This window comes from Rana temporaria, chromosome 2, assembly GCF_905171775.1.
Source record: "Rana temporaria chromosome 2, aRanTem1.1, whole genome shotgun sequence".
NCBI classification, from domain to species: Eukaryota; Metazoa; Chordata; class Amphibia; order Anura; family Ranidae; genus Rana; species Rana temporaria.
In genome coordinates, this window is record NC_053490.1 from 458,412,168 (window position 1) to 458,438,163 (window position 25,996).

The following is a 25,996-nucleotide window of genomic DNA, read 5'->3' on the forward strand; positions in this document are numbered from 1 at the left end:
ACCTGAACGGGCGCTTCGTGCTCCTCTATGGAGCCGCGGATGTCAGCGGTGACATGCCTGCTGACATCCGACCCGCTTCGATCCGCCAAAGTGTGACGTAGGAAAAACCTACTTTTCCATCCGTCTATCGGATCGGGTGAACACGGACAGACGGTCCGTGTTCATCCGATCCCCCCATAGGGGAGAGCGGAGAAAAGACAGGGCGGTCCCTGCACAGTGTGCGGGGACCGCCCTGTCATCCGCTGGCTCAGCGGGGATCAACAGCGCGATCCCCGCTGAGCAAGCGGAGGTTCACGGGGCGGATCGTTACTGATCCTCCCTGTGTGAAAGGGGCCTCACAGGCTGTCTTTTTTTATTTGTTTTTTATTTTTTTAGCTCTAGCTTCAGGCTTCAAGGTACAAAATGCTCAGGTGTGAATGTTATGGTCTCCACTCAGCTCAGTTCGCACTACACAGTTAGGAAATAAGTTTAGAAGTAAAGAAATAATGGAAGGACCTCTGCATTATGCCCCAGTACCCATGATGCCTGCTGCAAAAATGTTTTACACTACACTAGGGCTTCTGTGTGAACAGCACTGTGTGGTGCCCATTGGAATTTTCAGGGCAGGTGTTGAAGAGCGATTAGGAATCTTTAAAAATGCTGAATAAATGGCGCATAAAAACATGGTATTGACATGTGTGAGCGAGCCCTAGGAGTGATCGGTAATATTTTGACATGAATATAGAAATCTGTTGAAGCTTTAATTAACAAATTTTTTTTTTTTTATCTCTTCACAGCATCAGTGAAAGTTTCCTGACGGTGAAGGGTGCTGCCTTATTTCTTCCACGTGGCAATGGCTCGTCTACTCCAAGAATCAGCCATAAACGCAACAAACATGCAGGTAAGACGCACGATTTTCCGCGTGATGTATGGTAATTGTTGGCACTTTACTGCTATTGGCTACAAGATGCCATTTTTGTCCCGTAAGCCAGGCATGTGCTGTGTCTAGAAAAGGGTTAGCACCATAATATTGGAAAGTTTCGTGACCATGTCCGCGGTGCAAGAACTCGTTCTGCAAGATGATTTTGCTTGTTGATTTCACAGATAAGTGCGTGTTTTCAGCCTCCCATGAATTATGTTGTGCGCTTGTGACATATATCCTGTATCGGCGCCAGACCTGGTGGAAAAATACGATGGGACCTGTGCTAGAGGCAACCAATAAATGCTTTCCCTTCATTGTTCTCTGTATATTCTTTGTATTGACAAGATCACGGATATAATGCTATTCATGTGCTCACCTGTGTTTGCTTAATTGAAAAAAATGTCCTCTGAGAAGTATAGTTTTTATTCTTGTTTAGATTCTACTATAAATAGCTGTCTAATGGATATAATGCATTTTTTCCACAAGGGAGTGAGCTGCACATTGTCTGCCTTTTGGTACATGAAGAGTTATCCTGACAGCGCCATCTAGTGTTCAGATCTTAGTGAAAATCAAATGTGTTCTGCAAATGTCTCTATTTCCAGTTGCAGTCAGTCATCCTTCATTTTCTAACCTGCACCAAGGAATCTGTTGTGATTACTTCAGCTTTATGTTATCTGATATAAATGAGCTGTAGTGTTAGAAAAAGGTTATTTAGTAAAGATCAATTTCTGCTCTGATTTTATAGATTTGCCAATTTCTCTTCCCATTCATGCTTTTACTCCTAATGCAAATCTACACTATTAGCCAGATTCACAAAGAGTTACGCCGGCGTATCAGTAGATACGCTGTCGTAACTCGGAATCTAAGCCGTCATATGTTTAAGTGTATGCTCAAACTAAGATACACTTAAACCTGCGCCGTCATATCTTGGCTGTCTAGTTCCGCCGGCCTCTAGGGGCGTGAACGCTGATTTACGCCTAGAATGCGTAAATCGGCGAGATACGCCGATTCACGAACGTACGCTTGCCCGTCACAGCAAAGATACGCCGTTTACGTAAGGTGATTCCCGGCATAAAATTAGTCGAACAAATAGCTGGACTAGTCAATGTTAAAGCGGTTCTCCACCCTAAAGTGGAGTCCCGCTGATCGGAACCCTCCCCCCCTCCGGTGTCACATTTGACACCTTTCAGGGGGGAGGGGGGTGCAGATACCTGTCTAAAGACAGGTATTTGCACCCACTTCCGGCCCGGCATTCACGGGCAAAAGACTGGCATTCCGTCACATCCCGTCGCCCCCCCGTTGTGTGCTGGGAACACTCGGCTCCCAGCACACAGCGGGAGCCAATGGGCGCGACTCGCGCATGCGCCGTAGGGAACTAGGCAGTGAAGCCGCAGCGCTTCACTTCCTGGTTCCCTCAGCGTGGATGGCGGGGGGAGCAGCAGAGAGACGAGCGATCGCTCGTCTTCTGCTGCGATCGGCGCTGGACTCCAGGACAGGTAAGTATCCTAATATTAAAAGTCAGCAGCTGCAGTATTTGTAGCTGCTGGCTTTAAGTATGGCCGTCGTTCCTGCGTCGAAATTTGAAAAATTTACGTTGTTTGCGCAAGTCGTCCGTGAATGGGGCTGGACGTAATTTACATTCACGTCGAAACCAATACGTCCTTGCGGCATACTTTGGAGCAAGGCACACTGGGATATGTACACGGACAGCGCATGCGCCGTTCGTTAAAAACGTCAATCACGTCAGGTCACTAGTCATTTACATAAAACACGCCTCCCTGTTCCTAATTTGAATTGGGCGTGCTTACGCCGGCCCATTTACGCTACGCCGCCGCAACTTAGGAGGCAAGTGCTTTGTGAATACAGCACTTGCCTCTCTGACTTAAGGCAGCGTAGCGTAAATACGATACGCCGCCTGAAAGTTACACTGCCCTACCTGAATCCAGCTAAGAGTACAGAATTTAAATAAGTCGTCTTGTGACTTTTTTTTAAACTAACATTATGTACAGTGTAGGTAAAGTAACAATACATTCCTTACATTTGTTTTGTTAGGTTCAGTTATGCATCTTTTCACCTAATATATAAACAAAGGACATTGTACCACGGAGATGAACTCGGGCAAATAAACACCAGTTTTTATATCGGCCTTCTGCCATCCCCTGCACAGCATAACTTGGACTGGAAGAGGGAGGGACAGTGCTAGGAAATAATCAACATATAGGGAGGAGAGTGCAGATTTGATGACCTATTGAAGTGTTGCAGCTTTTTCTTTGACCAATCAGCCAGCTGGAAGTGGGGTGGTGGCATCATTGTGTTTAACAGAGAAAGTGGAGTCGCCCTCCTGGCTGTGCTTTCTGACAGAGGAGCACCAATCGCAACAGTGGCTAGACAGAATCGCAGATTATCTGGCAGTGCAGGCATTTCAAATATGTATTCCTATTGGAAATGTAGCCGTTTGCTTGGAGTTCAGGTTTTAGCTGTGTGCAATGTTGGGTAAATCTTCATTCATTTAATGGGCCCTGAGCGATGCTGAGTGTGTTATGTCCTTATGAAATCCTTGGTTAGAAGATTTTTGTGTTGGATGCTATTCTTCACAGGTAAATGAGAATCCCCATATCCTAATGCCCATGTCATACCAATGACCCTGCCATAGATGCCCTGCTTGACCTAATGGTAGTCATTCCTTGGAGTTGTCACCATTGTGACATGGAAAGGAGTGTAGAGGAAAAGTAGGCTGTGGATCCATGACGTTATCAGCACACTTCCTGTTCAGAATAAGGACCATTTCCCTTTCCGGATATATTTTGTATTTTAATTAATTTTATTGCTTTAAACGGCACAGGCAGTCCTTATTTCAGACATTTACGGTAATCGTTGGCAGGCTCACATGCAGTAGGAGTGCGAAGTCTTATGTTTTCATGACGCAATGTTTAGTTAGATCTTGTCATGTGGATTTCTATGTAGTGATAATGAGTAATGAACTAATCATGACATGGCTTTGCTTCCCGTTTTTCAGGGGACCTCCAGCAACACCTTCAGGCCATGTTTACAGTGCTCCGCCCCGAGGACAACATCCGCTTGGTGAGTGTCTTGTGTACATTCAGGTGCATCTCAGCTTGTCCGGTCACCAACAGTCGTCCTGTATTACTTTACATACTATTCTATACACTAGTGTGTGTGTGTGTGTGTGTGTGTGTGTGTGTGTGTGTGTGTGTGTGTGTGTGTGTGTGTGTATGTGTATGTGTGTATATATATATATATATATATATATATATATATATATATGTATGTGTGTGTATGTATATATATATATATATATATATATATATATATATATATATATATATATATATATATATATATATGTGTGTGTGTGTGTGTAATCTACTATATATATTTATTTATATATATATATATATATATATATATATATATATATATATTCAGATATCCATCTATTTATTTATATATATATATATATATATATTCAGATATCCATCTATTTATTTATATATATATATATATAATCAGATATCCATCTATTTATTTATATATATATATATATATATATATAATCAGATATCCATCTATTTATTTATTTTGCGAGCATGCCTTATTTTAGTATTAATACATAATCCTTGCAATAACTCATATTTTTATATAGTCCTCGCGATTTATGCAGAGCTTTACATGCATTGCATTCACATAAGGCCCTGCCCTCAAGGAGCCTTTACAATCTAAGGTCCCATCTTCGCATACATATACATGAATATTGGGGCCAATCTAGAGAGGAGCCAGTTAACCTACAGTTACATAGTTACATAGTTAGTCAGGTTGAAAAAAGACACAAGTCCATCCAGTTCAACCACAAAAAATAAAAAAACAAAATAAAAAACACAGTAAAATCCTATACACCCAACTCCATACCCACAGTTGATCCAGAGGAAGGCAAAAAACCCCAGCAGAGCATGATCCAATGTGCTACAGCAGGGGAAAAAATTCCTTCCTGATCCCCCGAGAGGCAATCGGATTTACCCTGGATCAACTTTACCTACAAATCTTAGTACTCAGTTATATTCTGTACATTTAGGAAAGAATCCAGGCCTTTCTTAAAGCAATCTACTGAGCTGGCCAGAACCACCTCTGGAGGGAGTCTGTTCCACATTTTCACAGCTCTTACTGTGAAAAAACCTTTCCGTATTTGGAGGTGAAATCTCTTTTCCTCTAGACGTAAAGAGTGCCCCCTTGTCCTCAGTGTTGACCGTAAAGTGAATAACTCAACACCAAGTTCACTGTATGGACCTCTTATATATTTGTACATGTTGATCATATCCCCCTTATTCTCCTCTTCTCAAGAGTGAATACCGTAAATTCAGTTCCTCTAATCTTTCCTCATAGCTGAGCTCCTCCATGCCTCTTATCAGTTTGGTTGCCCTTCTCTGCACTTTCTCCAGTTCTCCGATGTCCTTTTTGAGAACTGGTGCCCAAAACTGAACTGCATATTCCAGTGTGGGAGGAAACTGGAGTACAAGAAGGAAACCTATGCAATCACTGTGCAAGCGGTGTCCTGGTATATAACTGGTATTTTGTATACTGCAGAATGTACCTGCTTAACAGATGTTGTGGTACCAACAAAAGGAAATGTTAGAATAAGGAAATTAAATATCTGGACTAGTTGGTTTGAGTTCAGTTGACATGTCACCATTGTTCTCCCTAATGCTTCTAGCTTTTTTTTTTTTTTTTTTTTCAAGAGGTGCAGGACACAATTGTGACGGCGATGATTGATTGATCTAGTACAAAACTCATCACAACCACTAGTCCTCATTTATGTGTCTATTGAATCAAAACTGGATGCACAGAAGGCCTGTGCATCTCTGTGCCAGTATATACGACCCTCACCAGGTGTACGCTGGTGTGAACTTCGCCTTTAACGTATATGTGAACCCTAACCTTGTAAAACAACCTATTCAGTTTAAAAGAAAAATTCAAGGCAAAATGTTGGGGGTTTATGTGTGAGTGAATATATATATTGGCATTGCAGCGATATCTGTATTGTTGGCAATACCAAGCATTCGCTAATGCTCCGATACTCAAACCGATACCTTCAAGTCGCAGCAACTTTGGTAAAGGTTCCTGCACAAATTTTTTGCAATTTTTCATTGCGACTTGCATCAAAGTGTTAAATGTATTCACAAGCAGCAATGGAATCGGAGGTCCAAATCGCACTGATCTGCATTAGTGTGAACCAGGGCTTTCAGTTCTTCATAATTATAAAGAAACTGTAATATTTTTTCTATAGTCTAAAAAAAAAAAAAAAAATAGGTATAATTAATTGGTAGTGGTTAGAAAAATTATTGTTACTTTATATGATAAATAATATATATTTTAGAGCTGCACGATCCTGGCTAAAATGAGAATCTAGATTTTTAACATGTTAGCAGCAAGTAACAAAGGTTTAGTCTTTAAGTGGTTAAACTGCCCTCAGCTACAGACAGAAGTTCTTCACTTTGATGTAAAGGAACAAAATGTAACAATGTTTCTCTTTATCTCTGCCTGAGATGTTGTGAGAAACTTGGCAGGGTGCCTGTTTTTTTTTTTTTTTATTGTTATAAATACATCTTTTGTTGGTTAGAGCAAAGAACTGCTCTGCACTAAATAGAGGAAATTGGCTTTTATAAGGTCGGGAGGGGGGTAGAATCGTATTCTCGATTCTTTAATAACGATTAATCTAATAAAAAAAAAAATAATATAATTGTGTTTATAGATATATCTCCCCCCCCCCCCCCCCCATAGCCTCTGTACGTAGCTCCATAAGGGGCTTGGAGAGGGTGGGGTGAATAGATGGCAATACATTGATCCTTACTGTGAATGGCTGTGTAAGGGGGGGCACGTCTGCACAAGTCTGACCAATGGAGGAAAGGCAGCATGTTCTCCCAGTAAAACCAGAAAACTGACCACGCTAGGATGAACCTGCTCACATGCCTGGCGTGGGCAATGTGAAATAGGAAAGCAGGGGAACTGTCAGGATCACCAGGGAGTTCACGCAAAGGAAGCAATACAAAGGGAACAGGATGCCATTTAACAGAAGAACATGGTACAGCAAACGCATATCAGAAATATGAAATGTTAGGGTAACAACATTTTATGTATTTTTTATTTAATTTACGTCAGACAAGTCAATTACAGGCAATGTTCTTGCATTGTGTCATGACATACATTAAAATATTACCTTTATACAGATGATGCATATCTTAAATAGATTACTGATTCAGCTGCATGTGGAGCTTGGAGTTTAGCATAGCCTAATATGTGTAGGAATCTCTGCCCAAGGGGTGTACACATGCAGAAGATACTCATATTAAATAATAGGCTTTGAAGTTTCGGCCTCACGTGGGAACTTGTATCGGAGCTGTCACTGAGAGCTGCCCAAGGTTATTTAAAAGCTGCAGAAGACTGCAGACCTGCCTTCATTGTGCACCGCACCCATCGGGATTTTCCTGCCGTCTCCTATCCTTTACAAGACAATGTTCGGAACCAGTTTTATTATGCGTTAATGTCTGTTTTATGTGCGCAGTATACATGTTGGCTCTCACCCTCTTTCTGGAATAGCTGTCGTGATGCTTGTCTTGCTTTTTTTTTTCTGATAGATACTGTACTTTTTCTGGAATGATATGAAGCAGCAGTACACAATATTGATGGTGTTGGGGCCTGTTCACACCACATGCAGCCTTGCTCAACGCACTCCCAACTCATAGACAAGGCAATTTGTGCACTGAAAAATATATAGGACATGCACTATTTATTTATTTTTTTGCAACAATTACACCACATCGCAACTCGCTGCAGTGAATAAAGATGAATAACATGTCACTTTGTGACAGTTTGATAAAGTTGGAAAAAAAGTAAGTTGTGTGATGCATCATTTATAATGCAACGGCACCGCTCCCTTCACAGTGCACACCAGCAGCTGCGGTATAATAGCCAGTGGTGTGAACAGTGCATGGCAGACACATATTGTGGCCTAGTCCACTTCGCAAATCTCTGTTCACTGAAAGCAGGAGAGCACAAAGCGTCTGGTCTGGTGTTCTCAGCATATATAGGTTATTTTTTTTCCTTTTTCATATGTGATTACTGCCATAATAATTAAATTAAAGCGGTTGTAAACCCTTTTTTTTTTTTTTTTTTTCTCTCCTGTAAGGCAAAAGTCATAATGAGCTAATATGCACCGCATATTCGCTCATTATGAAATACTTACCTCCGAACGAGGTGTGTAGCACTTACCTCCACGCCGAGAGAGATTTCATCTTGCCTTGGCGTGTCTTGCGGGTATCGCCGCTCCAGCGCTGTGATTGGCGATGACGTCACTCCCGCGCGGCGGGAGATTTAAAACTCGGCAAGGTCCGGCGGCTGCCGGTCCTTTCGCCGTACATCCCCCCTGCGCATGCTGCACATTGCGAGGGGAATATCTCCTAAACCGTGCAGGTTTAGGAGATATTCTCCTTACCTACAGGTAAGCCTTGTTATAGGCTTACCTGTAGGTAAAAGTAAAAAAAGTGGGTTTACAACCACTTTAAGTGCAGGCTGCTTATTTCTGTTAAAATACACATTACACAAAGGTCCAAACACACCTGTAATGCTGCCCACTTCTATGTGCATTGTACCGGATGGTAATGTTAAGCACGTCTTGCTCGCCTCTGTTCTGTATTGAAGGGTTCTTCAACTACCTTAAAGAGGAAGTATTGTGCGGGGAAAATACCACATTCATCTCGGTTATCTACTCATTGTAGTCAAAATAATTTTGTTTGCTGAAATTCATTATTTACTTGAATTTTACAGGTATATATAGTTCCTGCATCCCTATATGGGATTTTACATAGAAACTTTTTTTGTTAATTAAAAGCGCCCACGAGTGTCTGAATACAATAGCCAGCAGTGGAGCTTCTTCTATCCATGTTGTAAGCATGGATGGCGTTATTGGTTGACTTTGATCATTCAAAGAGAAGTACTGCTTTTTGGGGGAAAAAATTATTTATACTCCCCTAGGTGGACATCGATCCGATGCTGCATCTGTCCCCCCACCGGCTCTACACTGAGCTGGGCTCACAAACGCCACTAATCGCTCAATTCTACCCATTTGCTCTGAGCAGAGAGCAGTGACCGTCAGTCAACAGCTCTCTGCTCTGCCCTGCCAGCGCTCACTGGAGCATTGGTCTGTGGAGAAGGTGGGAGCAACTGGCTCAGGCTTCTGGGTGGATCCTGGTGTCCAGTCTTTCCCAAGTCTGAACCAGCTTTGTGATATCGGCCAATGGTGGGCTTAGCCTACTGGAAACAAGTCACGGAAGTGCAGAACGAACTGCACTCCTGTATAGCTTTGGCTATACTTCTTTTCAGCCTGTGTATGGACAGGCCTTTGGTCCTAACTTAAGTAGAGGGATGAGGTCCCAGGTACAGCTTGGACAACCAAGAGCTGAGGCCCGATTGATCTAAAGACTGACACATTTAGTTGCAGGCCTTATAAGGTGTCTGTATTTTAGGATGTTTTAGGCCAGTTTATTTTAATGTGCATAAGTGAGCAATGCTACCCTACTTTGCTGCTTTTATGTTATCTATACCACTTGCCTCTCTAGGCTTTTATTATTTCTCCTGAAGCTCAGCCAAGTTATCTGGTCCATTCTTCACTCACAGGCTTGCCCCTTCCCCGTGTCCACCATTTAAAATAGCTGCCTCTCTGACTTTTTTATTTGTGTAAATAATTGAGGCTGGTGTCTTCGAACGACAAGGAAGAATAGCATGTGTTTTATCCCCCCACCTCCAACTCTTGTTGCTTCTTCTTTGGCATTGTCTTGCTGTTCCTTTTCTCTTCTCTCTACTACTGATGCAAGTCAGCTTCTTGGAATCTACAATCCAGCGGCGTGCATTTTCCCGGAGACTTGGCACTGCTCATGCTGATGTTCCTGCAGCGTCAGCCCTGACTGGGCACACTTTAGATGAAGCAGAGCTCGAGCCGCGGATTCCTTGCATTGAGTGTGTGGACACAATAGGACGTAATCCCTGCGGTGTGTCTAGCGGCGCTGCAGATGTCCTCTTTGATATATGGTGCACTGTGCGGGAAGTTCTCCCTTCCTGAAGATAACACATTTCTGCATTGTGCGGTATGTTCCGTAAACCATGGCTGGCTTTGTTTCCCCAGATAATCATGATCATGGATGGGAGTCTTACTGGCCTTTTTCTTTATGGTGTGTCAAGTCCAGTAGAGTAGGCTTTGTGCAACCTAAGTTCCAAAAAGTTGGAAGGCTATGTTAAATCTGCAGAAAAACTCATCTCACAATAGAAAATAGAAAACGCATCAAATTTTAAACTGAGAAATTGTAACATTTTAAGAAAAACAAAAACATAATTTTGAGATTGATGGCAGCAACATGCCTCAAAAAAGTTAAGACTGGGCCATGTGTGCCATGGTGTAGCATCCGCTCTTCTAACAACACTCTGTAAAGGTCTGGGAACTGAGACCTGTTTTTAATAACTCTATTTACTTTTACCTATTTAAAGATTTTTTTCGGCTTTAAATGTATTATGTACTTGGTTATCCTTTTAAAGTGCGATGTTATTTTTGCAATTAGGCCAAAGAGTAACTTGATCTGTATCTGAGCCATTTGACTGTGACATCTGTGATTTCTTGATTCACCTCTATCTACCACTGTGCACAATTTTGTAAATAAAATGTCATGTTAGAGTGATTCGGATGGTCAGTTTGTTTTACCTATGTAACTTGTAATCCTGGATCAGTATCAGACTTCCTTGCCATCTATGTGTGAACTTGCATATAGTAGAATAGAACGGCTTTTAGTGCAATTTTGTTTCTGAATTATATGGCTCAGCCATACACAGAATCTAATATTCTTTGTACTTGCGCTTGTTGGAGACCTGCTTACTTTATAAACCATACTCATTCTTTATTAAGGGCGTTCCAATAACCCCCCCCCCCCCCGGACACCTGACCCTTTTGCATATATCATTTTCATTTATATTCCATTGAACATCTGCTATGTTGTAGCTGCTGTTGATTATCTTTCTGTAGAATTACATCTATTTATTTATGGTCTTTGTTCACTTTTAGGCCGTAAAGTTGGAAAGCACCTACCTGAACCGAACACGTTATATGGTGGTTGTATCCACAAATGGAAGGCAGGACACAGAAGAATGCAATAGCTGCTCCGGGGATGGATTTTGCATGCAATGAGGGGGGGGGGGGGGGGGACAGTAATATAAGTACACTGGTTATTCACGTGATCATCACCCAGGGTACAAGGAAATGTTGCTTGACATGTGACACTTGGACTAAAGTTGAGGTCTCTTGATTTGAGGCGATATGTGGGTTCTACAGCAGACCTGAACTTTATTATTTCTCTTTTTACGGACTCTTTTGCATTTGATCCACATTCTGGAAAGCACAGTTTGCCATTTCTATAATCCAGGACATTATGGGTGCCTTCTATCTCAACTCCGGCTTGGTTTCACATGTGAGAATTGGATGCATTTTGAACCACATTCAATTTGCCAGGACATGTGAACCAAACCACAGCTTTCTATGGATGTTGATTTATATATCTGGCAGGGCAAGCCGCAGGGCATTTTTCAGGAGTCCTTTTACGATTTTCAGTCCAGTCAGCGTGCAATTTCAAGTATCATGCACTAACAAATTTGCGCCTGAACCATACATGAAACCGCACCAGAATCCTTTGAAAAATTGCACTAAAACTGGCCCCCGCACATATGTAAACTGCCCTTTTAAAGCAGAAAGCTGCATAGTCTGGTGCTAGCTTTGCACAAGGCCTTTACACCTTTTAAGTGGACCTGAATTGTAGACTCTGTAACCAAAAAATGCAAACAAGGGACTAGTCACCAATACAGTGGAACTTCAGATTACGAGCATAATCCATTCCAGGAGAATGCGCAGTAATCCAAAGTACTCGCATATCAAAGCGAGTTTCCCATTGAAGTCAATGGAAATTAAAATAATTGTTCCGCATTGACTTCAATGGCATGCAATACCGCATGCGGCCAGAGGGGGGGGGGGGAGTCTTGGAAACAGCCCGAAAGGCCCGAGGACAGTTTTTTGTCAAACCTCGGCAAGGCTCAGGAACGGAATATTTCCATGTCTTTCCGCTTTGCTCCGGCGCCCCCCACCTCAGACGGTACTGCACACCGCTTCCACACTCGCAAACCGAGTTAGGATTTGTTTTAAATACAGTGCTCGTTCACCGCGGTGCTGCAATCCGAGGTTCCACTGTATCATCTATGGCTGTTCGAGGCTTGAAGTAGCACAATTTCAAAGTAGTGCTACTTCAGGTGCTATCTGGTGCTCCCTGCTGTAATGAATGGATTGTTTTCTTTTAGTAATCCATTTTCTGTGTAGGATTACTCAACTGAAATTAAAGGATTTCTGCTTAGAGTAGTTAAGTTGGACTTCTACTTTGATGTATATTTTTGGCAGATTTAATAGGAGTACATGTGCATGACTTTAAGCAGTCTTGTGACTTCCTCATGTACAGTGTAGGCCATTCCCTCCTTGACTTATAATAGGCTTCCTTGTGTCTTGGTGCCAGTTGGATCATTCCACGCTTTAATCACGTGACACAAGCTCAGTGGCGTGATGGTAAAAGTTTTTGCGGCTCGCCAATCCTGCACAAATTTCACGCCTGAAGCTCTTGTTTACTTTCTATATTTCTTGACGCGCTTTAATGTCCTGAAGTTTTTTGTTTCCATTTTCCCTGGCAGCTGGAAACCTCCTCACATCTCTTCTCCGCTCCAGCCAGCAGCCAGTGGGAAACAGCAGGCAACTGCTATGCCAAGAATCTCCAGTGAAATGTTATTCATAGCCGCACAGTCTGGTTGCTATGGAAAATATTTCCCTACTTGTTTGAAACCCCCACCTGCACATGGTGTAATAGCGGTTCCCCTTCCTATTTTTTTGACACAAAGATTGGCACGTGATATTATGCGCCACAGTGGCTCTGAGCGGAGGCCTCTTATTTTTATTTTACCAGAAGTCTCCGAAATAGTTGTTTACTGCTCTGTCCTCAAGTACTCAGATTTAGTTGATGAAAAAAAATAGGTTCTTTTGTGAGAGGGGCGAACATAGCTGGGATCTGTGCCAAGGATATGTTCACAATGGGCAGCAGTGAAAACTCATTTTCCAGCTGTCATACATTTCTTTAAAAATTAAAACATTAGAATATGTTTGGGTTCGCGCTGGATGCCATGCAAACTGTATGCAAATAAAAACAGAGCAATTAGTAGTTGTCTTCTGCTTATTTCAGACAATAAGCAAAATCCAAACTGTTTTAATTTTCATTTTTAAAATGTATTTTATTACAAAGTTAGCTCTCACTTTTTTGAACAGTATTGTAGAACCAATGCAATGGCGCTCGCTACATCTTGTAGCCTTCCTCCAGTTGAGGAGCTGCATAGAGTCTGTGTGTTAACAGAGTGAGCTGCAGTCATAGATTTATGATGTATGCCAATTTATATTATCCAAAGATAAAGTTCTCTCCACCCATTGCTTCCCCCCTTCCCTGCACCCATTGCTCCCCTCCTTCCCTGCACCCATTGCTCCCCTCCTTCCCTGCACCCATTGCTCCCCTCCTTCCCTGCACCCATTGCGTCCCTCCTTCCCGGCGCTCCTCTTTCACTGCGCCCACTGCGCTCCTCTTTCACTGCGCCCACTGCGCTCCTCTTTCACTGCGCCCACTGCGCTCCTCTTTCACTGCGCCCACTGCGCTCCTCTTTCACTGCGCCCACTGCGCTCCTCTTTCACTGCGCCCACTGCGCTCCTCTTTCACTGCGCCCACTGCGCTCCTCTTTCACTGCGCCCACTGCGCTCCTCTTTCACTGCGCCCACTGCGCTCCTCTTTCACTGCGCCCACTGCGCTCCTCTTTCACTGCGCCCACTGCGCTCCTCTTTCAGTGCGCTCCTCCTTCAGTGCGCCCACTGCGCTCCTCTTTCAGTGCGCTCCTCCTTCAGTGCGCCCACTGCGCTCCTCTTTCAGTGCGCTCCTCCTTCAGTGCGCCCACTGCGCTCCTCCTTCAGTGCGCCCACTGCGCTCCTCCTTCAGTGCGCCCACTGCGCTCCTCCTTCAGTGCGCCCACTGCGCTCCTCCTTCAGTGCGCCCACTGCGCTCCTCCTTCAGTGCGCCCACTGCGCTCCTCCTTCAGTGCGCCCACTGCGCTCCTCCTTCAGTGCGCCCACTGCGCTCCTCCTTCAGTGCGCCCACTGCGCTCCTCCTTCAGTGCGCCCACTGCCCTCCTCCTTCAGTGCGCCCACTGCCTTCCTCCTTCAGTGCGCCCACTGCGCTCCTCCTTCAGTGCGCCCACTGCGCTCCTCCTTCAGTGCGCCCACTGCGCTCCTCCTTCAGTGCGCCCACTGCGCTCCTCCTTCAGTGCGCCCACTGCGCTCCTCCTTCACTTCGCTCCTCCACCCATTGCTCCCCTCCTTCCTTCCTCCTTCCACCCATTGCTCCCCTCCTTCCCTCCTCCCTCCACCCATTGCTTCCCTCCTCCCTCCACCCATTGCTTCCCTCCTCCCTCCACCCATTGCTTCCCTCCTCCCTCCACCCATTGCTTCCCTCCTCCCTCCACCCCATTGCTTCCCTCCTCCCTCCACCCCATTGCTTCCCTCCTCCCTCCACCACATTGCTCCCCTCCTTCCCTCCTCCCTCCACCACATTGCTCCCCTCCTTCCCTCCTCCCTCCACCACATTGCTCCCCTCCTTCCCTCCTCCCTCCACCACATTGCTCCCCTCCTTCCCTCCTCCCTCCACCACATTGCTCCCATCCTTCCCTCCTCCCTCCACCACATTGCTCCCCTCCTTCCCTCCTCCCTCCACAACATTGCTCCCCTCCTTCCCTCCTCCCTCCACAACATTGCTCCCCTCCTTCCCTCCTTCCCTCCTCCCTCCACAACATTGCTCCCCTCCTTCCCTCCTCCCTCCACAACATTGCTCCCCTCCTTCCCTCCTCCCTCCACAACATTGCTCCCCTCCTTCCCTCCTCCCTCCACAACATTGCTCCCCTCCTTCCCTCCTCCCTCCACAACATTGCTTCCCTCCTACCCTCCTCCCTCCACCCCATTGCTTCCCTCCTACCCTCCTCCCTCCACCCCATTGCTCCCCTCCACCCCATTGCTCCCCTCCACCCAGGCTGCTGCAAACTTTGTGCAGTCTCTGATCTGTACCTTGACCATAACATGGCTTGGCACCTAGTTGCACCCTACATGTTGGTGCATCATGGTAAGAAAGGTGGAGTTATCCTTGAACTATAACAGACCTAATAGGTGAAGCCTACCTACCAGAATGAGGAAGTTAAATATCAGGAGCCTAAACAAGTCTTGTTAAAATGGTTCATTGCATCCTTACACTTGTGTTTTAGCACAGTATAGAATGATTGTTACTGTGCTTTTTCTCTGGTGTGGGTATGGTCACTTCTGCTGATCTACAAACAGGCAAGTGCTTTTTCTGGATCAAAGTAAATATAGACTTGTTTGCTTATCTGTCGTATTCTATATCTGCTAGCTTAATGTCGTCCTGAAACTTGGCCAGGCTTGTTACGTAGTTCCTATAAAAGGGGGAGATGTGCTTTCTGACAGGTTAGCAGTTCTAAACTTTTATCCAATTCCACTTCGGGCACATGGTTCTGGGAATAATCCCCCAGGAATCTGATAGAGTAGGAACTTGGGAGTACTGCTATACCGTTTCCCCAGGTCATACTGATGCATCATTCTTTATCTTCTTGTAACAAATCTTAGTTTAGACATGCACTTCTCTTATCTTTGAACTGTGTTTCTTTTTAAAGCTGAATTGTATTTTTCTTGAATCTTGCGTGTGCTTTGGCGATTTTCTTTCAGCTCTGTGCAGTGTGCAACTTTGCCTCTGTGCAAGAGCTTCCTATAATAAAGACCGGGAACTGCTGCGCTGCCTTCTTGTGCAGGGTGACTGGTCTCGTCTCCGCCCCCCTCCTGTAGTTTTCTACAGACGGCCTGTAGTTGGTGGACCTGCTGGGTTCCTCCCACAGCTCTGCTTTCTGCACAGGCTACAGTGTACAGCACAGTGAAGTCACCACTGCTTCTACAAGGTAACAACTGGGTTTGTAAAAGGCATTTGGTGCACACAAACTTGACTTGCATCCTTTTGTGGCAATTGAGGAATATATTTACATAAAAGTTTTTGTGCCTCAGATCCAGCTTTGAGGTGTTTATAAAAAAAAAAGGGGGGGGGGGAACCTGTTTGTTCCAGTGAATCCCGTAGGGCTGAATTTGACAGTTTCAATGTAAAAATATTTAATGACTATTGCATTATGCTACAGGTTGTGCATGTCCATGCCAGCCTGTAAAATACAATTTTTTTATTTTATTTCTTTTTTTTTAATTATCTTTGTTCATTTTTGCATTTGATTGTTAAACCCAAATCTAGCAACAAAAAAAAAGTGGGGGGGGGGGGTTGAGTTTTTTAGGGTTGTATTACTGCCTGTGTCCTCATTTTGAATAGATCTCATCCTTTTTGGTGTGATCCAGCCTAAATATTCCTATTTGTGTACACAGACCAAAAAAATAAAGTGACAGAGGCTCTTGCCCTTCTCCACTCAATAATATACATTTTAATAGTGATTGGAAAAAAAAACAATTAAGGCGGAGCATTTATTGCAGTGTGTGCTTGTTTTGTTTTTGTTTTTTGTCTTTTTGTTTTTCCGGAGTCCAGGAAAATTGGAGCCGTTGCTTACAGCAGTCAGTTGGTCCAAGACTGCATCCTTTATTTTGCTGTGGGGCAGCAAAATGGCTGTGAATCAGTTTGCCATTCATGACGTGCGCTAAATTGAAGGATGTTGTTGGGGTCCTTCATGCATTTTCTGGCTTTGCAAAAAATAAGTTTTATATGATAGTGTCGGTGTGCATTCAGTACGGCTTGTTCTTCTTTAATAGTGGATAGTCTAAGCATAGGTGATGGCCATTATTTGTGATGATGGATTCCTTGAGCAGAGTGGCCAGGCTGTTTTTAGATCCTCAGGTCAAGTTTCGCAGGCTTACGGACCTCAATATTTATGACAAGTTTCTAGGTGGGTTGCTAGGCTTCCTTAATCAGTTCTCACTAAAAATATCCCTCACACCATGAGATGCCTTGTTCTTTTTCCATGGACTCATCACATTCGCAGGGCGCACAACTTGTCAATGACTTCTTCAGGTCAGAGAGGTACAGATTACAGTGCAGGCAGTGGCTGGGTCATAATGGCAAATGGTTTTCACATAGAGCTTTGCAGACTTCAGCAGTCTTATCGTTGAAGCCAGTTTTTCCTTTGTAGATAAGAGATTAGGATATAGAAGGGCTTTAAAAATGTAGGATCCATTTGCAATTTTCACAGATGACTTGGTAAGCAGCAGACTGGGTACAGCAATGCCTGGCACACACAGGCTTAATATCGAGCAAAATCAGCTGGTACAGTAGAATCAGGGCGACTTTCCATGTTTGTGTACAGAGCTGCCTGTCTGACAAACGCCGATCCCACTACTAGCATCTGTCGATCGAGCATGCTGGAAAACCAGCATCTGACTGGCCAAGCAGGGGAGATTGCTACACTAACATCATTTGTGTTAGTACAGCGATCTGTCGGGTTTGTTTTCATTCAGCCCTCTGGGTTGAACAACATTTTTTTTTTTGAACCAGGCTTAGCCCACAGCAATCGGGCAGCCAACATCTCATTTGTAATGCTACATGTTTGGATTGCATGTAATTAACGTAAACCTGTCAATAGAGTTAGGCAGGCCATTCATGGAGCAAATTTCTTTCCTGCAACCGTAGGTTGCTTGCTTGATTCCCCCATCAACACGGACAGTGTTGATGCGGGCATCCCTCCTGTGGGGCTATTGTCTTCTCCCGGCAGTGACGAAAGTCAGTGATTATTGATATTGGCTATAGCAGCTGCTAGCGATAATTGCAGATAAAACCCAGCATGCTTGTTGTACCCAAGATGATTGATTGATCAACTTGTACATTAAGCCTGCCCATACATCAGGCATGTCCAAACTCCTGCCCGCGGGCCAATAGCGGCCCCCGTTCCGGTTTAATACGGCCCCCCTGGTGATTTGGATATATATATATTTTGTGGCCCCCAGGGTGGAGGGGACAGGGAGGGGGCCGGACGAGCGCATGGTAAGGCTGCATTCATGGCAATGGCGAGGCTGCAGATGGGCACTGATTAGGTTGCATTGATGGGCACTGGCCCTTATTTTGCTTTACAGTTCTTTATTTAACATTTTATTTTTTTCCTGAAGGTACATGTTATATATACGCCTATGCGTATTATACGCCGTTAAATACAGTATATCCAAATAACACGCCCAAGCTCATTCTTAAGCCTGAGCGGTGCTTGGGGATTCGTTGGGGCCACAAAAGATGTCCAAATAACATGCCTGAGCTCATCTCTTCACCACACACAGCCACAAAGGCAAGAGAATTCTTGTTGGGCAGTGTATTAGTACCTCGGATGAACACACAATTAATTTGAATGGTTTAAAGATTGTCAGGCAAAATGTTCGGCCCTCGCACATGTTCACTTCATCAAATCCGCCCTCTTTGAAAAAAGTTTGGACACCCCTGCCATACATGGTTCAAATCTCAGCTGGTTCCTGCTGATCCAGCGGAGATTCAAACTGTGTATGACCTGCCCAACTCTGAGGTTGCAAATACTGACCTCATCTGATAAAGCTAATTGGCTGCCACAACCCCTTTGATTACCTGCATGCTTGTTTCTGATCATTGTAACGGCCAGGCAGTTGAAACCTGTTATCCAGGTGCACCCCGATGAAGCCGTTTTTGTAAGGGCCCTTTTACACGGGGCGGATCAGTAATGATCCGCCTCCGTACAGCTCAGCGGGGATCCTCCGTAAAATCCCCGCTGAGCTGGCAGCTGACAGGGCGGTCCCGCACACTGTGCAGGGACCTACCTGTCTTTCCTCCGCTCTCCCCTATGGGGAATCGGGTGAACATGGACCGTATGTCCGTGGTCATCCGATCCGGCAGACGGAAGAGAAATAGGGTTTTCTTCCGTCCGAAAATGCGGATCTTTGCGGAGGCAGACAAATTACGGGTGTCAGCGGATAGTCATCCGCTGACAACCGTAATCACATAGGGACCCATGTATGTCCCGTTTTCATCTGCAATGGACGGATGAAAATGCGGACATACGGTCCGCACGTGTGAAAGGGCCCTAACTCTCTGTTGATAACACTGCAGTTAAGCAATACACCCTGACCAGAACCCACACAGCTTTTGATTGGACTGTGAAGAATTTTGATGAGGCTCATCCCTCTACACCCCTCCCTGCAAGCATTGTTTTTCTTTTTTGTAAACCATAGACAAAATGCTGACAGCTATGGCTAGCTGCTTCATTTCTTGATTTAACCCAGTGGGCTGAATGCGTGAAATCGGCTGATTCTCCTTCCATGGTTACAGTGTGGATGGAAAAATTGTATCCAGTCATCTGAGGCAGCTGTGACTTGCCGGAATACCTAAACAGTGTCCGCTTCTGATAGGACAGTCCGTGTTCAACAATTTTTGTATCTGGTTCCGTAAATTTTTAAATGGATTCATGTCAAGTCAGTTGGTACTTGCAGGGCCACCTATTGCTTAAAATTCAAACTCTGTTGCCAACTATCTTAGTCTGACCACCGATATGCAGAGGAATGCAGGTGTGGAAGTCAGATTTATTTATGCTAGTTCCTTGTAAAAATACATTTAACAATCTCTGTAATGTATACATAACTGGGTTAAAAGGAATATGTTTAGCTATCTTCCTGGTCACAATTTCTAAGTTCCTGCTTGCACATATTAATGCAAAGGATATACTGTAGTACTTTCCAGACCTCAGGAGTGCAAGTCCACCAAAATGAAAACTTCTGCAACCAGTTCACGTGGAAGACTTCCACTGTGGGCAGTACTACGAAATCCTATGTATAGCAAATGAACGGAAGATCTGGAGAAGACGCAGCCAAGCCTTAAAAGCCTGCACTGATTTGGTGGCTGACTTCCAATTTCCGATCATGTGTTTATAAAGCGGTTTTGACAGATATGGAAATGCAGTGTTTAAAATTAAATTTAACCTTTTGAAATGGCGTGCGCTACAGCTGCACGATTAATCGCTAAGATTCTTTTACCTTCCCGATCTTAAAACCGCATTTCCCGATTCTATTTAACATGTGCAGAGAGTTCTCTGAAAAAAGAAAAAAAAATCCAGGCAGCCTGCCAAGTTTTATCACAACATTGTGGATAACTAAACAAAATAACATTTCGTTCTTGGATCAAAGGGATGAACTTCTGTCTGTAGATAGGGAAGTTTAAGCAGTTAGACTAAACCTTTTTCTGACACTTGCTGCTTACAAGTTAGAATCCATATTTTTTGCAAGAAAATTTCTTGGAACCCCCACAGAAGGGTTTAGTAGAGACCCTACAGAATAAAATGGTTGTTGCAATATTTTATGTTGCACTGTATTTGTGCAGCGGTCTTTCAAATCACTATTTTTATTTTTTATTTATTTTAGTGAATTAAAAAAAAAAATGGTAAAGTTAGCCCAAATGTTTTTTTGTATAATATGAAAGATGTTTCGACGCAAGAATCGTGCTCTTCTAAGCAAAAAAGCTCTAGCGTGCATTTAAACTGGTCTCAAACGCTCATGAACACGAATGCGTCCAGAAATCAGAATGTTATTTGACTTTGTTATGCTGTGTCGTGCACAACTACCAATACTTACTGGAGGTAATTGTTCTGTTACTTTTTGTTCAGTACAGAAATACAATATTGTCTCATTTGGAGGCAGTGATATTTTTACTGTAATGTTTTATGTCTGGTAATTCCATTTCCCCAGGCATATAACCACGTATTACATGTATTTCCACAACTATTGCTGAGCTATAGAAAGCAGCATGCAGTGTTCTGTTTCTCTCAGTACTTGGTTTATAACCTGTTTTTTTTTTTTTTTTTTTTTTTGTATTTTAGCAGTTCCTGTACAATGGGGCTCGTTCTTCCTCTCTGGAGTGACACTCTTATTCATTTGGATGGCGATGGGTAAGAAATAATGATTTTATGTCACGCTTTTCTTTGTAAACCCCTTAAACACTACGTTCTTATTATAGTTATTACATTGGCTGCACAGTATGATCGACGCGTTCTTCACTCCTAATAATGTCACTCCTCGTTCGCCAATTCCTCAAGTGACCTTTTACTGTATCCTAGTCTGTCCCACATACACGATTCCAGATGACACTTAACTGTACCCACGTCTCTCAGAGCACTGGAACATAGCTGAATAAGCAACACCATTAATTCATTGCATATGCTTCCTAAGCCGGGACCCCTTTATTGCCCCTAGCACTTGATTTTGATTTTTAGTTGTTTAAAATACATTTTCATAGCATTGTTCTGTGGCGTCTTTGAAGCCAGTCCTGTTTATTCAGCTGTCCGTGCATAAATAATTCTTCCTTTTTATAGCTAAATAACTTTAAGCATGAAACGTACTACATAGGGTTGCCCAAATTTTACGTACAGAATGTTTTGTAGGCTCCATGCTTTGAATCTCGTCAAAAAACTGTTTCCAAGCTCAACTTACCAACCAATCAGCAACCAACCAAATTCACCTGTCTAACAGTGCGTTAAAAACAGGGGTTTAGTTGCACGCATTTGCAAATATATGCGTAAGCTGCAGGCCCCGTCAAGGCTCCCTGTGTACTGCAGACCCTAACTCTAAAATTTGAAGAGTCTCCTCAGTGGAAGCACATGTATGCCGATGAAGGGCAGGTGACTGGGCATGCATTGAACCTAGGTCCCCATAATGAGCGCCTCTGTGACCGCTGCTTCTCAGCATGTCATAGCTGGACAGGCTTGAGGCAGGTAACACAGGCTGTACTCCCCATGATGCAGTGGTGTCTTGTCCTGTTTTGTTGCTTATGACAGTCAGCAGATGAAGAAAAATAGGGTACACATCCTTAAAAAAAAGTTTTTATTGTTCAGTGGCTTCATCAAATTCTAAGTTTTCAAATCCGGTGCTGTGGGACTGCATTGGGTGGCTATTCCAGCACAGTCCCGCCGCACCACAATGGCAAGACGAGACAAAATGCCTTGTCTCCGTTGTGGCTGGTTCACGCCACTGCGTTCCAGTGGTGTGCACTGGGGAAAAAAAGTACTGCATGCAGTACACTCTGAGATCAGTGCAGTTACTGTAACATTTCAATAAAGTTCATAAAAAAAAGTGTACGGTGCGCTGAGATCGGCGCATCAACACTGCCTTCACTGCAATGCACACCAGCCACTGTGGCTAGTAAGAATGTAGCCTTAACTAATGTTGTGCTTTTTCATTAGATCGTTCTTAAAAAGCAAAAGAAAATAATCATCTTTATAGGAGGAATGCTGCCCTGCCTGTTGGCTCTTAAGCTGGCCATACATGGATTGAAATTCGGTCAGTTCATCAGGAACCGGACAAATTTTGATCCATGTATGGGCCGGCTGGTTGTACACGTCAATCGATCGTGTACTGCCAGCCTGTTGAAAAATCCTTGATCAGCACTGCCAGCTAAAGCTAGTTATCTTTAGTCGTCCGAGCTGATCAGTGTATTCTTACAGAGGAATTCCCCCATAAAGATTGTGTGTGTGGATGGGAGCATTGAGTCAAAATGACTCATGTATGGCCAGCCTTACTTTAGCCGTCAGTCTTGCTGGAAGCATTGGTTGTGTATGAATGACTTTGTATATAGTCATTATCATTGCCTACCAGCCAACCCCTGGTCACAGACAAACTATCAAGTTTCTGTGAGATAAGGATTAATTTATGATTATTGGTATCATTGTTTCCGTGATGCAAAGTTCTCCTTTTGCTGACCTTTTGTGTTTGTGTTGGTCTTGTCTGACTATAGAAAGACTTAAAGTGATTATAAGGTCTCTTGTGTTTGTTATTTTTAACAAAAAAAAAAAAGTTATACTTGCCTCCTCTGTGCTGTGGTTTTGCACAGAGCAGCCTGGATCCTCCTCTTCTTGGGTCCCTCTTCGGCACCCCTGGCCCCTCCCTCCTGTTGAGTGCCCCCATAGCATGGGGGCAGCCTTAGCCACAGCTCCTTGGTGTGCATTGAGGCACGGAGCTGTGGCCTGGCCCCACCCCCTTTATCTCCACATTGGCTGGCTGGCTGACTGACTTTGACAGCAGCAGGAGCCAACGGCGCTGTGCTGCTGTCTCAGCCAATGAGGAGGGGTGTCCCGGGCAGCCAAGACACCCCTGCAAAATCACTGGATGTAGGTGGGCTCAGTTAACTATTAGGGGGGCTGCTGCACACTGAAGTCTTTTTATCTTCATGCATAGAATACATAAAGATAAAAAAAAACTTTTGCCTTTATAACCACTTTAATATGCCCATAATGTTCATTCATGGTGTTGTGTTGTATCAGCATTTTGTGATAACTTTTAATCTTCCTTGGAAGTGAATAAATGGTTTGTCTTTGCTTTTCCTAGGGGGTTCAGTGTGTCAACAGATAACAGGATTCACATTTTCAAGCCAGTGTCTGTCCAAGCCATGTGGTAAGTAAGGTGTGGGCACCAAAGGTTATACAACACAAAGTTCCTGTTGGACATTCCACTCACGTAAACCTGTTATTCCTCAGGTCTGCACTGCAAAGCTTGCACAAAGCCTGCGAGGTAGCCCGTGCCAACAACTACTACCCAGGCAGCCTTTTCCTAACATGGGTTAGTTATTACGAGAGTCACATCAACTCTGACCAGACTTCAGTCAACGAATGGAATGCTATGCAGGATGTGCAGTCCCATCGCTCCGATTCTCCTGTGCTTTTCACTGATGTGTAAGTTACCTGCCATTATTTTCTGGAATTGAATAAACGTGAATTCTCAATACCCAAAACAGCTTTATTTACTTCACTATCCAGTGTTCTCTGGAAAAGGGGGGAAAAGTACAGTGTCCAATCAAATGAGGCTGAGGTCAGACCGGTGATGTCACCGCTGTTGAATGTTTTACCAGTGCGATGTGAGCTTAGTGGTCCGGCCATGTTGGATGCTTTTCTATGTGGAAGTGTCTGAAGTGTCTTTAATTAATCAGACGCAGTACATGTCCATCAGCCACAGGCCTTGTGTACACGGATATTTGCAATGAATGGTTTGTCTCTTTATACAAGTTGGTGGAAACACAAAAGCAGCTCAGAAGAATGTAATCCATGGAGAAGGACCTCAGAATCATTTTAAATGCACATTCAAGTGAAGCTCCAGTCTCCCTCCAAAGAGAAAAATAATGAAGTCAGCAGCTACAAATACTGTAGCTGCTGACTTTTAATATAAGGACACTTGCCTGTCCCTGGATCCAGCGCTGTCCTCGCCCCCATCCGATTATACACTCGGCTTCGGGTGCAGGTGTTGGCGTCTTTACGATCGGCTTCGGGTGCAGGTGTTGGCGAGGGCCGTACACACAGGCCAAATTTTAGCCGGTATTGGCCAACGCAATAGAAACAGACCAACATTTGGCCCATGTCAGCAGCAGCTGGTATGACAGGAGCTATCTGATCGCCTGTCTTCTGTGGAAGAGGCATGACTGAAAAGGGTCCGCTGATCAGTGCTCTCGGTCAATGACTAAGAGCGCTGACCGGTGTGTTCTGGTGGGGCAGGCCGCCCCGCTGTCAGAACACAATAGCTCAGCGGGGAGGTCGCTGTACTAACATCAGGTTGGGAGTACAACGGCTCCTCAAGTTTTTTTTTTTTTTTTCATTCAGCACACTGGGTTGAGTGAAAAAAAAAAAAATGGCTAGTGTGTTCTGGGCTTAAGAGAAACTGGCAGTGAAGCATTGTGACTTCGCAGTTGGATTCCAACTGTGCATGCGCAATCCGCGCTACACTTTGTGATTGGTCCTGCAGTCTTTTGTATTTGGACCTGTGATGTGTCCCAGAAGGCTGGAGGGGGCGTGAACTACTGCTCAGGTCACTGCAGTAATCTGACCACAAGTGGGAAAGTGGGTATCTGTCAAATTCAGGTACCCGCTAGCCAACACCCTTACCCCCTCAAAAAAAAGAAAGTAATGTGGCAAATGTAGTCTGGGAGGAGGAAAACAGAACTTCCCCTTTTTGGCACTTGAAAGCCTGCTTCAATTGCCCAGCTATCCAACGTGACTCTTTTGCTCAAACCTCGGCTTCTGTTGTTTGAGAACCACATAATCTATCTACAGGGTCCCAGCCCATCTGAGCTTTTCTCTAGATGAGAAAAAATGGCCCTATTCCCAAAGTCGTTGTTTGGTGCTCATCCTATTGAACTTTATCGTTTTTGAGCTCTGACTGCAGGAGCCGGTCTCGCACTCAGAACTGTCAATGAAAGCATTTTCTACGTCAAGGTGAAAAACTTGTCATGAGTGTAAATTTGATCTTGCTTTTCACTTTAAATGTACATTAGTGATTTTAGTGGTTCATACTCAATCGAATCTGTGGAGGTTAAAAAAAAGTGTTTTAATGCAATGTGATTATTGGCACTCCTAGGTAGAACATTCCGATTATGTATTGGGCTCATTGAATTTCCTGATCAGAAATGCAATGTCCCAGCATTGATGTTCCTCTTCCCCTGCTGAGTAGTTGAGCTATTTTTGCAGAGGGTGATAAGGCCTCAGGAATCAAGGTTAGAGGAATGCAAGGACGATTAGCTTCTTTTCAAGGCCATAAATGGATTTGGATGATAGTGACCCGGGAAAGGTAGTAGGGACACATGTCCCATTCTGAAGCGGCCATGAAAACCTTGAGGGCTGCTGTCTGAATCATGCCGTGTTCACATAACATGGGGAATGTACACCTCGTACCACCTGTCTCTGCAATAACACGTCTCAAAACATACAGGGAATTAACTGCTGTCATTTTGTCTTTACAGACCGACAGAGCGAGAACGCACAGAACGTCTAATTAAAATTAAGTTAAGAGAAATCATGATGCAAAAAGATCTGGAAAATATTACATCTAAAGAGGTGAGCAAGACCAGAGTTGTGTGTGTTTTTTTTTTTTATATATATATATCTGTCTGAAACATT

The 25,996-nt window shown here is 44.0% G+C and overlaps 1 protein-coding gene across 1 annotated transcript in view; it reads left to right on the top strand.

The window, feature by feature from the left end:
* SSH2 (slingshot protein phosphatase 2) overlaps window positions 1-25,996 on the top strand; it is a 356,650-nt gene that overhangs the window by 291,894 nt on the left and 38,760 nt on the right. Inside the window, 8 exon segments of the mRNA XM_040339439.1 lie at window positions 777-880; window positions 3,918-3,982; window positions 11,019-11,115; window positions 11,117-11,141; window positions 20,939-21,010; window positions 23,442-23,507; window positions 23,591-23,785; window positions 25,840-25,933. Coding sequence (XP_040195373.1) covers window positions 777-880; window positions 3,918-3,982; window positions 11,019-11,115; window positions 11,117-11,141; window positions 20,939-21,010; window positions 23,442-23,507; window positions 23,591-23,785; window positions 25,840-25,933 — 718 coding nt within the window.